The sequence below is a fragment of the Phyllostomus discolor genome, chromosome 5, assembly GCF_004126475.2.
Source record: "Phyllostomus discolor isolate MPI-MPIP mPhyDis1 chromosome 5, mPhyDis1.pri.v3, whole genome shotgun sequence".
In the NCBI taxonomy this organism is placed as follows: Eukaryota; Metazoa; Chordata; class Mammalia; order Chiroptera; family Phyllostomidae; genus Phyllostomus; species Phyllostomus discolor.
In genome coordinates this window covers 37,596,598-37,612,430 of record NC_040907.2, presented here as the reverse complement: position 1 = coordinate 37,612,430, position 15,833 = coordinate 37,596,598, and the positions used below count along the sequence as shown (strand labels likewise).

General features: G+C 44.6%; 2 protein-coding genes across 3 annotated transcripts; both read left to right on the top strand.

Annotated features, from left to right (window-relative positions):
- Positions 1-1,099: 1,099 nt before the first annotated feature.
- Positions 1,100-8,403, top strand: MAGOH (mago homolog, exon junction complex subunit). Its single transcript, XM_028512810.2, has 5 exons — positions 1,100-1,275; positions 3,392-3,450; positions 4,649-4,759; positions 6,395-6,477; positions 8,151-8,403. The coding sequence occupies exons 1-5, from the start codon at positions 1,188-1,190 to the stop codon at positions 8,248-8,250; spliced, it is 441 nt and encodes a 146-aa protein (XP_028368611.1). The 5' UTR covers positions 1,100-1,187; the 3' UTR covers positions 8,251-8,403.
- A 1,591-nt stretch (positions 8,404-9,994) lies between these two features.
- Positions 9,995-15,799, top strand: CZIB (CXXC motif containing zinc binding protein). 2 transcript variants are annotated; one of them, XM_028512198.2, is made up of 8 exons: positions 9,995-10,075; positions 10,276-10,359; positions 11,440-11,496; positions 11,854-11,935; positions 12,127-12,158; positions 13,306-13,383; positions 14,162-14,227; positions 15,119-15,799. In XM_028512198.2, the coding sequence occupies exons 1-8, from the start codon at positions 10,070-10,072 to the stop codon at positions 15,194-15,196; spliced, it is 483 nt and encodes a 160-aa protein (XP_028367999.1). In that variant the 5' UTR covers positions 9,995-10,069; the 3' UTR covers positions 15,197-15,799. The 2 variants fall into 2 exon arrangements, with proteins under 2 accessions (XP_028367999.1, XP_035881998.1); XM_036026105.1 differs by lacking the exons at positions 9,995-10,075; positions 10,276-10,359 and adding an exon at positions 10,402-11,288.
- The last annotated feature ends 34 nt before the right edge of the window (positions 15,800-15,833 follow it).

The window sequence follows — 15,833 nt, the reverse complement described above, 5'->3', positions numbered from 1 at the left end:
AGAATAGTATCCAGTTACAGTCACCAGGCCCCAAGAACGATGCCATCTCAATACTGTTCCTAGAATCGATTCCATTACCCCTCTGGCTGGAATTTAGATAATCCAAAGCAGTCTTCTAATAATCAGGATTTTGATTACCTTTGATTGCCTCCTTGCCTAAAGGAGGAAGACATTTTTTTCCCATGGCCTCAGAAAGCCTTCCAGAGGTCAAGCGCTTTGGCCTAAAGAGACAAAAGCCTTTTGGGTAGTTCTCAACCCTGACTCATCTGGGGGGCTTTGCAAAACAACAACAACAAACACTGATGCCCAGGTCCACTGTGAGGGTAGTTTTGATTTAATTGGTTTAGGGTGGGGCCCAGGCATCAGTGTTTTTTAGACGCTCTGAAGTGATCCCATTGTGCAGCCAGGGCTGAGAAATCACTGGTAGGTAGTGCATAGATGGCTGGGGAGTGGGAGATCAAATATTCAGCTTAACTGTACTCACGTCACCTCTGCAGAGACCAGTGAGGGAGAAAGTAAAAGATAGACATGAAAGGTAGAAATTGAGAAAATAGGGGATAAATTCAGGGAAGTTCATTCCAGGGAAATGGCAGTCTCCACTGCGGATTCAGGAAAAGCATCGCTGAGAACGATTTTTTCGAACTAATCCGTAACCAGCAAATTTAGGTCGCAGCCAACTTTTGACACATGCACTAATCAAGAGCTCAGTTCTCCTGTGAGATCTGGTCATTTAACCTTATTTTATACTGTTGAGACAACCTAGGTCCAGAGGCAATGCGCACAAGTGGGGTGTCCTTTAAATGGAGGTTGAACCTGGAGGGTCACAGAAATCGGAGTGCTCAACCCGAAGTCTTAAAGCTAGGTCTACAGGACGCTCGCCTTGGGTGAATTCTGGCCTCGCGGTTAGCAGAAAGTAGGCTGGTAAACCTCAACCACTACCCAGCCTCGGATTGAGGGGGCGTGACTGCACTGACCCCGCCCCCGACTGAAAGGAACCTCGTTTCCGCCGAAAGGGGAGGGGAATCCTTGTCCCCAGCTTCGGAAGTGGGTCCAAAGAAATTCCCTTCGCTCTGGGCGACGGCGTTGCTCTACGTCACTTCCGCGCGCCATCGAACGTCACTTTCAGGCGCGTACGGCGGCGTTACGGTTTGCTACTAAAGTTCGGTCTCGGTGGCCCTTCGCGAGCCATGGAGAGTGACTTTTATTTGCGTTACTACGTGGGTCACAAGGGCAAGTTCGGCCATGAATTCCTGGAATTTGAGTTCCGACCAGATGGTGAGAACAATCTCCCGCCCCCCGGGAGCGAGGACTGGGCCTGGGGGCGGGCGCGGGGAGGCTGGGGTTGCGGTCTGGAATGTGCAGGGATCTAGTGGAGGGAGGAACGGATCTGGAAGGAAAACTCTTGTGTCCGCCCCACTGGTTCTTTTTGTCCAGGTGCAGGGTCTTCTGCTTAGTGACATTTTTGGCCAAAGTGCTTCAACAAACATTGAATGCCCACTTTGTACCCAGCTCTGTTCCACAATCTGAGATGCAGGAGTTTTAGGGCCTGGAGAGAAATAATTTTTTAAAAACCCAGGTAGTGATGAGTGGTTAGAAAATAAAACAAAATGATGGAATAATTACTGGCGCGTTGGCTTTAAATAGGGTGGCGATTGGAGAGCTCTCTGAAGGGGGGTATTTGAACTGAATCTGGATTGGCAAGAAGGAGCCAACCTTAGGAAGCTAAAAAAGAGAATTTTAGTCAGAGGGAGTAATAAATGTCAGGGCCGTAGGTCAAGGATGAGCTAGGCGTATTTCAGGTGGCCAATGTGGCTGAATAGTAGTGAGCTCTGGGGAGAATAGTAGGAGATAATGTGGGATAAGTAGGCAGTGGTCACAACATGTAGGGCTTTATAGGCCATGGTAAGCAGTTAGATTTTTATTCTGAGTGCAGCAGGAAGCAATTGAAAAGTTTTAAACAGACAAAAGATGTGATCTGTTCTGGCAAAAAATATTCCAATTATTGGGTACAGAATGAGCAAAAATGGAGACAGGGCTACTTGTTAGGAGACAGTTAACAATTGTCCAGACAAAAGGGATGTTGGTTGGGACTAGTGTGATTGTAAAAGTGGCAAGAAGGGTTTAGGAGAACCAGTATGACTTTGTCAGTTACAGGATTTAGGAAGGGAGCACAGTGGTGAAGGAAAAGGAAATCAAAGATGACAGAAAACGCCCACTAAATGGGGGCACGAAGATGAATCTGAGAAGCCACATCTGTAAAGGAAATAGATTTGTAAACAGTGACAAGATAGTATATTAGGTACTGTGGTAGAAAAGAAACAAAAGGAGTTGAAAAGGGATTCTGGGAGCAGAAAGAACACACCTAATCTAGCTTGAGGGTTCAGAGGAGGCTTCCCACATGAAATGAGGGAAGGGGGATGTGTTTAGTAACTATAGGGATAAAGGCAGATGATATTTCAGAAGGCATTTTGAACAGCATTAATGGAAAAGAGGCTGAAAATCAAGAAGCACCTGGGATGTTTCAGGCAGAAATCAAGTAGTGTAAACCAATATGTGAGAGAGGGATGTGAACAGGAGTGAGCCTGGCAAGGCAGGCAAGGGCTCAGCTTAGCAGTGTGCTGTGTTGAATTTGCATTTTATCAAGAAGGCAGTGGGAAGCCATTGTCAGTATCAAAGTATCAGAGTATCCTAATCAGATCCATCTGTTCCTTTATCATGTTGCCCACTGGATGGAGAATAAACTGAAAGGGAAGAAGAGACTTGAGGCAGAGGTGCAGTGAGGCATCAATTAATTTGGCTCTTTTATCTTCTCCTCTGTGCCCATCATATACCCAGATTAGCCTGTTGAATGCACATTTGTGCAAAGGGCCTTGTATACCAAATGTGCTACAAAAGTGGTTATAAAACCATTACTTTTCCATCACAGGGATAGATCCGAATGTTGCATAGTCACATGATAATATATGTAAAAAGCATTTTAGAGTTTTCAAAAGGCTTTTACAATTCATTTGAGACTCAGGAGGCTCTGTGTGCAGGTAAGTTACCATTTACTATCTTTTTTTTCAGCTGAAGACATTAACCTGCAGAGATACGATTTTCCAGAGTCACAAAAAAACCTGCCTGTGTTTTTTTATTACACCTGAGCTACTTTTTGCAAAAACTGTAATGTAGCATCAGCTGTATTTTTGGCTATGGGGCTATTTAATAGCCTAAAGTGAAGAACTAAAGAAATTGTATTGTTAAGACACTAAAGGTGTAAATATTAAATACATTAGACACTTTGAAGGGAAAGTTCAGATACATTTTAAGCAACAACTGATGGTCTTAGTAGGCTAATGATGGTTTATTCATATGTTTTTATTATAGTGAATTTGTTTTTTGCCCCTCACAGGGAAGTTGCGATATGCCAACAACAGCAATTATAAAAATGATGTCATGATCAGAAAAGAGGTAATGAACCTTCTGTTCACCACGGTTTATTTAGCCTGTTGTCTTGTTTGTTCTTTCCCGGAGTAGCACTGAAAGATGAAGAATAGGAAAGGGTACGCATGTCTTTAGAAAGCTTCTCAAGTTTTTCTCAAATCTTTTAGTTTATATTTTCTTTCACAACAAGGAATCAGTTATTAGTAAGCATTTGAAGTCTTACAAATCTTGATTTGAACCCTGAATCTGCTGCTGATCAACCATGTGACCTTGGGCAAATTCATGGATGAACTTGATAAATTCATTTTCTTCATCTGCCAAAACAAATAAATAATAAGAGCTACTACCCCCCACTCCAAGTGTTTGATGTGTTCCACAGTACATAGCGCTCAATAGAGCTCTTTAATTTGCATTTGAATGGGAAAACAGTTAACGTTATTGAATGCATATTAGGTAGCCTGGCATGGCACTATATATTTTACATACATGATGTTATTTAAACCCTGATTATAAGCCTGTGTGATGGGTGGTATTAGATGCCCTTTACAGTTAAGACTGTGATGGCTCAGATATTAATTCTGGGACTTGTTCAAAGTCACCCCTGCTAGTAAGAGATAGTGTAGGAATTCAAACCTGTGCCTGCCTCTCTCAAGTTCATGTGTTCCACCTTGGTATGATTTCTACCACATCATTAAATCCTCATCAGAAACTACACTTTTAACTACTTTGTCAACATTTGAAAATATCTTCTTAACAGTCAATATATTTTCATACTATTATATTTAATTAGCAATCAATTTTATGCTTACCAACACATGTCAGCACTCTCATATACCATACACACACAAACACACACACCATATTTTTTAAAGTAAACTAATATGCAAAGTGCATTTAAAACGCATGTCTCTGCCCTTCAGAAGCATGTCATCTGGTTAAGAATAACCAGGGTTGCTCACAGGTCTTTTGTTTAGGGTTTAGGTGTGAATTGGTGTGTAGGCAGGGAGAGGGTCCGTGTGAACAGTATGTGCCGAGAAGCAGAAACAGCTGTAGGGGGACTGAGGTGTAGTCATCGGGCATCTCTGACCCTTCCGTGTGAAGTGCCGTTTGCACAGGTGTCCAAAATAAGTTTTTAGGAACAGTCTTTTTTATCTTTAATCACTGTCCGAGGCAAAACACTGCTTAGGAATACAATTTAAATTTCTATTTTTTAACTTGTGTTTAGGCTTATGTACATAAAAGTGTGATGGAGGAACTGAAGAGAATAATTGATGACAGTGAAATTACCAAAGAGGATGACGCTTTGTGGCCTCCTCCTGACCGAGTGGGCCGGCAGGTGAGTGTTTTCGCCACCAGCCACAGTGTGGAAGTCTCACAGCTAGGATAAGTTGACTGCTCTGCATTTGACATTGAACCCACTCGTGCGTGCGCATGCTCACATCATTTCACAGCCTTACACAAGGCAGATTGCCTCCTTCGTCTAAAGAAGTAATAATCCCACAGGAAGGAACGGAGAGCAAGAAGTGCTGCTGACTACCTGGAGCCCAGTCTTGAATTTCTCGTGACACCCCTCTCCCCTTGTTAGAGTTTTTGCAGCCCACCTTACCTAATGAGTAACTGCTGTAGACAGAGCACTGTGAGGACACAAAGATAAACAGAACATAGTTACTGCAACAGTCTGATGGAAGGAAAATCATGCAGGCAACTAAGTATATGAGAGATCATTTCTCTTAACCTCACTTTTTTCCCCAATCTAGATTCTAATTAATTTCCTTGTTTATCTTGTCACAGACGGCCCATTTTTCCATCATGAAGCCTGGGTAATCTCTTAAAATATAGATTTGTTTCTGCATAGCAGGTCCTCTAATAACATCATTTCATTCAATGTGGCTTCCTTATAATGTTGATGAGATGCCACAGAAACTTCACTTGTTTTTACCAATTAGCCTGTGATAAAGTTGGTTTTGTTATGCCACATTGTTTTGCTTAAAGTCGCAGAACCTATAACAATGTTAAGTGAGGATTTACAGTATTCCACTGATTTTAAACTCTAGTAGCTTCTTAACTACATTTAAAATAAAATTCAAACTCCCACCTTAACTTTTACCATTCTCAGAAACTCTGTTCAAACTTCACTGGCCTTTTTTCTGTCCTTCAGATACAACATGTTGTTCTTAGTTTAGGACCTTTGTATTTATTACACACTGCCTGGAATATTCTGTCAAGAACTGCCATTACTATTGAGGGTTTAATATGTCACATCTTTGGTGATGTCTGTCCATCAAATCTAAAACACCCACCCCCTCATTAAAAAGAAAAAAATCTGTTTTAGTGTCTTGATAGCATTTATCATCATCCAGAATTATCTCATGTTGCCCAGAAAGATTAGATTCTTTTTTTTAAAAAAGAATTTTAAGGATTTTGTTAATTTATTTTTAGAGAGGGGGGAAAAGAGAGAGGAAGAGAAACATCACTGTATGGTTGCCTTTCTCATAATTCCCTACTGGGGACCTGGCCCACAACCCAGACATGTGCCCTGACTGGGACTCAAACCCAAGACTCTTTGGTTCACAGGTCCGCACTCAATCTGCTGAGCCCTACCAGCCAGGGCAGATTTTGGTATTTGTAAAACATAGATTTATACATTTTATTTCACACTGTTAGCAACGAAAACTCATATTCAAAACAATTATGTAATTTCTTCCAAATCCCAGATGATAGAGCCCTATGGACACAACTTCCTTTAAAAGTATGAGCTACTCAAGGGCTAAGCCGGTATTTAATTTATCTCTCTGTTTCTAGTACCTAGTGCAGTTGAGTGCTCAGAGTGAATTTGTCTTGCTTTCGTGTAGTAGAGTCTGGGTGACTTGGCAGATGATGAACCCTCCTATGTGATTAATGAAAAATCTAGTTTTTCTTGACTTAGTTTGTTTTTTTTTTTAATGTTCATTGTTTTTTTTAATGTTTCTAGGAGCTTGAAATTGTCATTGGAGATGAACACATTTCTTTCACAACATCAAAAATTGGTTCCCTTATTGATGTCAATCAATCCAAGTAAGTGTACATAATCCTTACATCCAGATGTGTCTGTTTGGCACCAGGCTGATAGAAAACCCTTAACCAGACTGGGGCCATTAATGTTAAGACCTCACACACACACAAGGCGGAAGGGGTCTGCTTTGTCCCTCTCACTGCAGAGTGACTCGGTTATTTCAAGGGCTTGCTCCTAGTGCTTTTGGTGTTTTACGTAATTATTACTAATAAGAGCTTCTCAGGGACACATAGAGTAATGCCATAGGAGCAGTCAGAGAGAGTAACAGTCTGTCCACAAGAGGAACATGAAATATGTCAATACAAGTGGTTGAGATAATACTGTAGAGTCACAGTCATTCAGACTGGCACATCTTTAAGTCTGACTTGGTGAAATTTGAAGTTATTTGAAATGCAAATTTAAAATTTCAGGTTGTCAGTTGGGCAAATTATAAAGTTGAAACATGAATCTGCTGTAGAGTCCTCAGAATTTGACAGCCTCTCTGGCTCTTGGATTTTGAGGGTATGAGATTCGATGTAGCTCACTTTTTGTACATGGTGGACATAATCGTCTTCCTTTGGACAGTCTCTTTGCTCTTAGCTGCTTATTCAGCCTCTTGGTCCTGGTTAGGACCACTTCTTTAAAAAAAAATTTTTCCAAGTACCACTACCACTCCCACCTCCCTGCCCTGGCCCTTGCTCTTCCTTGCTCTTCCCTCTTTTCCCTGCTCTTTCCCTCGCACACCTTCTGAGTGCATGCACTGAGGAAGGCCATGCAAGCACGCAGCGAGTTGGTAGCTGTCTACGAGCCAGGAAGCGGGCCCTCGCCAGAACCCACCCATTCTGGCACCCTGATCTCTAACTTCCAGGCTCCAGAATTGTGAGAAAATAAATTTCTGATGTTCAACCCAGCCAGTCTTTGGTATTTTGTTGTGGCAGCCTGAGCAGAGTAAGGAAGGCACTGCAAAGATCTTTGGGAAATCAGACAACCCATAGTGACTGTGAACTTGAGATAACCAATAAAAGTATTTTCCAAACTACATTCTGGTAAATAGTAGATATAGGGGATATTAATAAGCGTTTCTAAGCAATAAAAAGTATCCTATGGTGAACAAAATCTCTTCTTGAAGGTAAATAATTCATAAAAGCATATTAAAGACTTTTTAAAAAGATTTTGGTATTTTTAGAATGTGTGGAAGGGAGGAAGACAGAGGGAGGGAAACATTGATGTGTGAGAAAAGCATTGATCGGGTGCCTCTTGTATGTCACCAACCGGGGACCTGGCCCACAGCCCAGACATGTGCCCTGACTAGGAATTGAACTGGCAACTTTTTGGCTTGCAGGCCGGTGCTCAATCCACTGAGCCACACCAGCCAGGGCAGGGTATAGAGTTCCTTAAAATCACACAAAAAAATACCATTTAGATCAACAATATGTGATTTCAATGAACTTTTTTCACTTAATATAAGCATTTTTCCATTTTAAAAAAGTTAATATTTTAAATGACCTCATAATATCCCATTTTAATATATAGCATATAGCCATTTCCTCCTTTTTGGACATTTTGTTCTCAAAGCTTTAATTCTGTAAATACCTTTATGATAATACCTTGGTACATAATCTGGGTTATTAAATGGTATTGTCTTGCCAGTTTTTCTCAGCTTTTCAAGTATTTTTTTTTTTCCTTTGCATTTTAGGGACCCAGAAGGCTTACGAGTATTTTATTATCTTGTCCAGGACCTGAAGTGTTTGGTCTTCAGTCTTATTGGATTACACTTCAAGATTAAACCAATCTAGGTTCAATGCTGGTGTGGACCTGAGGGGGTGGGCGGAGGTGTTTTTTCATTACCATTGTCAGGACATTTTTGTGTATATGAAGCCAATATTTTTTTATAAACTATAAATGATATCTCTAATAAATATGTAACAAAAAGCAATTTTATCATTTTTAAAGATCTGAATGTGTGAATTCTTCTCAATTACTTTTTGAAACTATTAACATCCAATGTGAAGCACTGCCCCAGAATCTGATTGAATCAACTCTGTAGATACAACTACTAATTCACAGAAAATAAAATAGAGAAACTTTAAAAAGTACAGTGGGAGTCCAAACAACAATATCCAGAGAAAACTCGAGGGCAAGGGATCTGGTTTCTTCAATAGATAAATTGCAAACATAAAGTAGAGATGGGACAGGAACCTGTAGTTTAAAGGAGATTTAAGAGACATGTAATATTTGGATCCCATTTGGGTCATGATTCAAAAATTTAAAATTGACATTATGGAAATTTGAACACTAGGTATTTGTTATTAGTGAAATAGTTATTTTTTAGATGTAAAATGGTATTAAGCCTTTTTTTCTCTGTTCAGCTTTATTGAGATATAGTTGAGGTTGGGTTTGAAAAATCCTCTTTTATAGATACAGCTATTTTAGTATGTGGAAAAATAAGAGGGATAAAATGCCTAGTCTCAGTAAAGTTTTCCAATACAGTTTAAGATCAATACCAACAGCCATTAAGATCTGAGACCTAGTGGGTACAGATAGTGTGGGAATTTGTTATGCAAGTAGACCTGTAGGAACTTTTTCTTGCTAAATTCCTCAATGAGGCAAATTGCTGGTTGAACAGATTGTTGGCACTGAACGGAGCCGGGCCTGAGTAAGTCATTTGGCTGAGGGGAAGTCATTGGGCAAAGCTCCATCCCTCAAGACAGGCCAACTTCGGACAAGATCCGAGGTCTTCTGACTCCTAGGTCAGTGCTCCCACTGCTCCCAGCACATACACCTCTGCCTTCTTCAAGGACACCAGGGCAGCAGGTTAGGTGCCCATCTGGGACCTCCGACTAAAGAAGGGTACTTGGGGCAACGAGGCAAGTCGGTGGTAAAGTAGGTATCAAAAAGTCATTCCAAATTTTAAAGAAATGAGAGTAAGGAGCTCAGAAGGCTATGAGTCTCAGATGAGCTGTTCCTTGTAAGGTCTCAGATGTGCCTTGGACAAAAGGGCAGGTAAAAAAAAGTCCAGTAAATGTACAAGGATAAACAAAATGGGAACCCAGACAAGAGCTAGATGATAGGAGTGTCCAGTCTTGGGGACTACAATAAGGATGAGTGCACGGGGCAACCCCCTGAAAGGTCCTGAGGGGGGAAAGAGGAAGGAGCAGTTTCAAGAAAAAGACCCCATCCCCCCAAATTTATGAAGCTGGCCCTGGTTAGAGAAGCGACGTGTTCTAAGAATCCTCGGCAGGCCGTTGGGTAAGGGCAGGCAGGGCGGTGAAGAGCCAGGAAAGAGAGCTGCGGGGCGGGATGAAGTGTGCTGCGGTACCCCTAGACTGGCTTAGTGCTGGTACGAGACCTGAGCTCAGTAAACATCTCGAATTACTCATTACGGGAGGCTGGTTTACTGCGAACTCAGACAACTGTTTCCTCCACATACCGCCAAGAAAAAAAAAGACCCAGCCTCCTCCGGGAAAACCTGCGGGCACAGACCCGCCCCCACGCCCGGCCTCCCGACGCACGCCGCAGCCTGCCCCAGGGTGAGCAGGCGGTGCTCTCCCTTCTTCCTTTACGACAGGCCGGAAAGTAGCTACCGCAGGCAGTGCCGGACTGAGCCAGGCCAGTATGGGGGTGAGACAGAGCTGAACCGCTGCTAGGACAGTGGGGCAGGACTGGGACGTGGGCGCTCACGCCCGGAGATAATGCGGGGAGTGGGTTCGCACTGAAAGGAGAAAGGCATCACTCGTGCTGGGATGGGCGGGGCTGGGGGGAAGTTAGGCGTGGGGCTACGCAGGCGCGTTTAATGCAGTTGCTGTTGCCCTCCCTCTTAGAAAATCGCGCTGCAGCTCAAAGCCACGCTGGAAAACGTCACTAATCTCCGGCCTGTGGGGGAGGACTTCCGGTGGTACCTGAAGGTGAGGTTGCAGGGGCGGGGCCCCCCTGACGTGGAGAGGGTGAAACCCCAAGAGGCTGTGGGCTTTTCGAGGTCCCAGGAGTGGACGCCAGGGATCGGGCCCCAGGACAGGATCGATGTTGAACAGGGGCTTTCTGTCCCACTAGATTAGAAGTATTTAACCATTAAATGTCCCTTTTTAAAAAAATGGGTAGAATCTTACGTTTGCTTTTTAAAGTTTATTGGTTCTTTAATTGACAAAGTCTTGGAATTCCTTTTGCAATTTTTGTCACCGTTAAATATTTTATGGTATGTAAAGAAGTGCTAAATGAAAGACTACTTGAAGGTATATTGTGGTTATTCAGCAAGGAGACTAATTCACCTGCTTCATTTGTTGATTGGTTTTACTGTGAGATCGTTTGATTCTGTGCATGGCTCCACCCTTACCTCCCACCCCATACTGGTAAATCTGGGGCTACCGCAGTGGCATGGTCTACAGAGGCCCCCCTCTTTCCCTAGCAGTTTGAGGCCTTTTGCACTCCCAAATCCCAGAGCTTCTGCTCTGTTTCATTCTAGTCTAAATCACAAGTATCCTTCAGTACCTGGAAAAAGCCTTTTCTCTTTCAGAAAGCCTCCAACCACCTTGAATTCCCTATATTTTGAAGCCCAGGTGCAGGGCTTACTTGGGGAATTGATGTTCTTCGGTTTCGAAAAGGATAGAGTCTAGGGAAGAAGCAAGAGAAATAGAGAAAAATAGTAGGTCCCTTAGAGGGACCTACAGGGAGGGCCTGTAGGAACACAGAGGAAGCTCCTAACCTAGTGGGCGGGGGGGGGCCTCTTGAGACCATTTCTGTTCCACATGAGCCTTGAATTCCCAGCTAGACTGGGCACTTCTCAGAGGAGGTTGGGGACACCGCAGGAGAGGCACCTTGGCCTATTCCTCGCCCAAAGGTAAGTCTGGTTATGTCCTTAATGGGGCTGGTTATGAGGATGAGGTGAGATTGCTGACAGGAAGGTAGGTTATGAGCCTGCCTTCTTACCTTTCCCTCAGTGTCTGCCCAACTGAACTCACTACTTTACTAATACTTTTTTCTCCCCCAAGATGAAATGTGGCAACTGTGGTGAGATTTCAGAGAAGTGGCAATACATTCGGCTGATGGTAACTGCTCCCCCACTTCACTGTACCTACCCCCTGCACACACATCTCTAGGCAGGGACTTGGGGAATCTGTGACCATAACCTCTCTGGCCTTTGGACCTTGCTTTTTGTGGTTTGGGAGGGCAAGCATTAGTGTGTTCAACAGTGGGAACAACAGGCTGCTTTGGGATATGAGGCAGAGTTCAAAATCAAGGGGAAGCCCTTGGTCTCAAGAAGCCACCACAGGATTCTTGTCCTAGCAAGTAGCTCACCCTCTCTGGGTCCTGGTCTCTTCAATTGGATAGTAATTCGTGGGACTGCATCTCTTCAGGACCCTACGTCTGATACATGACTGGAGGTTCTGTTTACTCCTTGCTAGGACAGTGTGGCACTGAAGGGAGGCCGTGGCAGCGCTTCCATGGTCCAGAAGTGCAAGCTGTGCTCAAGGGAAAACTCCATTGGTAGGTCAGGCCATGAATGCTGAGTTCTGCCAGGCTATCCCCTAGCTTCCTGACACCAAACCAAAAGCAGGCACGTGTTACCCGAGGTACCCAAGCTTCTGCAGCAGACTTTTTCCAAGAGCCACATCTGGGGACCTGGGGTAGGGCCAGGGTATGGACTCAAGTCAGCTTTGTCCTGTTTTTTGTTTCAGAGATTTTGAGCAGCTCCATCAGATCTTATAATGTAAGTCACTTGCTGTAGTGGCAGGCATGGTGGGATTAAATCCAGCTGGGAGCTACAGTTACAAGTGCTGGTCTGTGGGAGCTCAGGGGACCTCTGACCCAACCTGGCCACTCAGTTTCCATCACTGGCAGCACTTACTTTATCAGCATCTTAGAGGGCCTAGTGAGCCTCCTCTGAAACCATGGGTGGGACAGCCCTTTGCATGGTACGTCCCATCCTTGATATCGTCCGTGTTATTAGGTTACTATACAACAAATGAGTCCAAAGGTGAGGGAGGGTGTGTGCGCTTTGGGTCTGTTTTTAAAGACGGGCATTTAATTTATATTTATCCATTCCTCATTTGTTGGATTTATGCCAAATTGTCAGTTGTATCCTTATGTCAAAAAGAAATCAAATGAGGACTTGCCCTCAAGTAAATCATAATCTAGTGGAAGAGACAGACTAGCAAACGAGAAACAAACCAGGGCCAACAGAGAAGTGCCAGGCACGTGGCTGGTGTGCAGCAAATGATTTTACAGTGAATGGCAGTGAATGTGTGGGCATGGTGTGGGCGGTCGGGCAGGCAGGAATTTCCTAGCTATCCCACCCTGCCCATAGGTGCCCCCCTCTGTTAGCAAATCTCATTTCAAAGTCTTTATATCAGCCCACTGCCTTCACAGTGTAGCAGATGGTTAGCGAAGGCTGCAGCTAAGTGTACTGGGGCCATTTGAATGATCCGGAGAGTCTGTAGCTTAACATTCATGTTCATATTTGTGATGCTGGTAATTTTATCTGCCATTTACTGAGCATAGTGTGGGTACTCCGCTGGGCACCTGACCCATGATTCAAGTTCTCACAGTAAACCTGTAGTGGTTTCCTCGGCTCTGTTTGGTAGTCTCAGGCCCAGAGGGGAAGAAGGGCACAACTTGACTCACGTCTAGGGAGGCTGACCCCAGACTCCACACACTTTGTTCTGTAGCATCCATGCCGGAGGTCTCACGGGGAGCAGGTGGCTAAGGCAGCTTCTTCCAGAATGAGATGAGTTGGTCTCAAGTCCCATTCTAGGCTCACAGGAGCAGTATGAACCTGCTTGGCAGAAAGGGTAGGGGCAGTGGGGTTATCCCCAGGGCCCAGTTGGGCCTGCCTCCTCAACATACTTCCTTTCCAGGCTGAAGACAATGAGAAGTTCAAGACGATAGTAGAGTTTGAGTGCCGGGGCCTTGAACCAGTTGACTTCCAGCCCCAGGTATGCGTGTCTTCCCGGGGAACATGTATCTGTGGGGAGAGCATCTAGAAGTGCCGGCATAACTTTGCTTCCTGCAGAGGACATGGACTAGGAATTCTCCTTTCTAAGAGTAGTAATAATCATTGTTTATTACATGCCTATTATATATGGGGCATCGTGCCAGTCACTTATATGTTATTTAACCCTTACAGTGACCCTATAAAGTTATTCATACTTCAAAGATTTTGCAGCTTGCCCAGGGTGGCACAGTTAGTAAGCAGTGGAGCTCTAATTTGAGCCCAGGTCTAGGTAACCCCCAGCCACTGCTCATCCCACTTTATCGGGGCAGCATTTCACCTCACAGCAAGTCTGTGAGGTGGGCAGAAGAGAGTATTGTCATTCCCATTTCATAAATAAGAAAACTAAGGTCCAGAGAAGGAAGTGGCATGCCCAGATGACAGGTAATCAGCAAAAGGCTGCAGCTAAGTGCTCCAGGCCCACCTGGAGCATCTAGAGACGCGGTAGCTTAGACTGTCTTTCAGACAATTGGGGGAAGTGGAAGGGTTTACCCTCATCTCCTGCCTTCTGGTCCAGGGCTCTAATTGGAGGAACTATTCTAGTCCCAGGGCAGCTGCCAGGCCCCGGGAACTCAGGAGTTGTTCCAGAATGGCTGCCAACACTGCACTTCTGTCCTCCCTTCCCAAAGGTGTTGCGAAAAAGCCAAGTCCCTGGCCATGCTCACATGCCAGGCCAATGCCTCCTTTCCTGCAGACTAACTGCTGCCTTCCTGTCCTTGCAGGCTGGGTTTGCTGCTGAGGGTGTGGAATCGGGGACAGTCTTCGGTGACATTAATCTGCAGGAGAAGGTACGGAACTCTGGGGCCTTGCAGGGTGCTGTAGAACACCTGGTGGAAACTGCCTTTCTTGGTGAACAAGGCGCATCTCTGTGCATTTCGTTCATGGTTTTGGTGTTTAAGGTGGCCCCCTGTGTAATGCCGAGTTCTCTCTAGTGTTCTACACACAAGAATGCTGGGATGTGCTTGCTGGAGAAAATATACATTAGATGAGCTTTGTTCAGGCATGAGTTACAGTACTGTTGGCTGTGAGTTCAGTTTTGATGAACTCAACAACATATTAAAAAGGTGTTTTTAAATAGAATCATACATGAAACAAGGTTATGTATTGATTGGTTGAAGAACATGTGATCAGATGCTCCCGGGAACCTAACCCTGTGTTTTTCCTGGGAACATTGGCTGATTATTCACTAATTCAGTGTTTATGGTGACTTTGTAGAACATAACTGGCACAAATAATGAGAATTGACTGTATTACTGGACATGGTACTGCTTTGCAGATAAGGAACCTTGTGTTCAGGCCTCAAAAGGAGACACAAACTTCATTGGATTGGCATAGCACGTAACAACAGCAATAATGGGAATCTGTTGAGCTCTTACGTGTACCAGGCACTATGCTAGATACTTTTACATGTGTTAACTCATTTGATTCTTTCAACAAGTCTTTTGTTGTCCCTTAAAAAAAAAAGAACAGCATTGAGGACCAGAATGGGTGGGTGATTTTCTCAAATCACAAAGCTAGAAGAGCCGGAATTCAGGCCTGAGTAGTGTGGCTGTGTTCTCGGTCATGCGTGTTCCTGAATGTCCGAGTCAGAGCCCGGACTGGGCCTGGTAAGACCCAGTTCTCCATCCACTGTCCTGGCCGCCCTGGGAGGCTAACACTGCCACTTTTTCCCCCTGCAGGACTGGACTGACTATGATGAAAAGGCTCAGGAGTCTGTGGGAATTTATGAGGTCGCCCACCAGTTTGTGAAGTGCTGACCCCTTCACCTTCACACTTGCCTCTAAGAACTGAGAAGGGACGATGTGCCCCACGCAACAGAGCCCACTGAGGCTGGTACCTTCATCCCTTGTCTCCTGGCAGCTGTCCAAGCCCTCACCGTCTGCATGTTGGGCTGTGTCACAGCGTCCCAAGCCCCACCAATAAAGCCCGTTTGTGCTGTACTCATGCATGAAGGTGGTGTCAGGGAGCAGCCACTCCCTCCACAAATAAGAATTCACGTTGGAGGTCTTTTACTGCTCCTGACACCTTCCACAATGCGGACTCTTGCACCTGATCCAATTTGCAAATTATGAAGAGCACACAGCTGAGGGCTCTCCAGCTCGTGGGGAATGGGCAGGTCGATCCGCAGAACCACAGGTGCTGAGGCCAGTGGTGCGAAGTGCAGTCGAGCCTGTGGAAGGATGCCATGAACCCCGCAGTCCTGAGCCGAAACACTGCATCGATTACCTTGGCTCTTAAGAAAATGTAGGCATCTCTGTTAGCTGGTGTCACTTCATATTCCAGGGCCAGAAGGGACTGCAGGGGTCAGCAGTCTAGGCCAGGCATGAATTGCTCTATAAATTCCAGCTGGGTAGTCATTAGATCTTCATTCACTTGCTGCGACTGGTCTCCTTC

What these genes read in the sequence shown, in the direction of transcription:
- CZIB (XM_028512198.2), top strand. An exon ending in ACTTCCGGTGGTACCTGAAG is followed by an intron (nt 10,360 to 11,439) that starts GTGAGGTTGCAG and finishes TTCTCCCCCAAG; the next exon opens with ATGAAATGTGGCAACTGTGG. An exon ending in CAGTTGACTTCCAGCCCCAG is followed by an intron (nt 13,384 to 14,161) that starts GTATGCGTGTCT and finishes CTGTCCTTGCAG; the next exon opens with GCTGGGTTTGCTGCTGAGGG.
- MAGOH (XM_028512810.2), top strand. Translation starts at nt 1,188, where the DNA reads ATGGAGAGTGACTTTTATTTGCGTTACTACGTGGGTCACAAGGGCAAG. An exon ending in ATTTGAGTTCCGACCAGATG is followed by an intron (nt 1,276 to 3,391) that starts GTGAGAACAATC and finishes TGCCCCTCACAG; the next exon opens with GGAAGTTGCGATATGCCAAC. An exon ending in CTGACCGAGTGGGCCGGCAG is followed by an intron (nt 4,760 to 6,394) that starts GTGAGTGTTTTC and finishes TAATGTTTCTAG; the next exon opens with GAGCTTGAAATTGTCATTGG.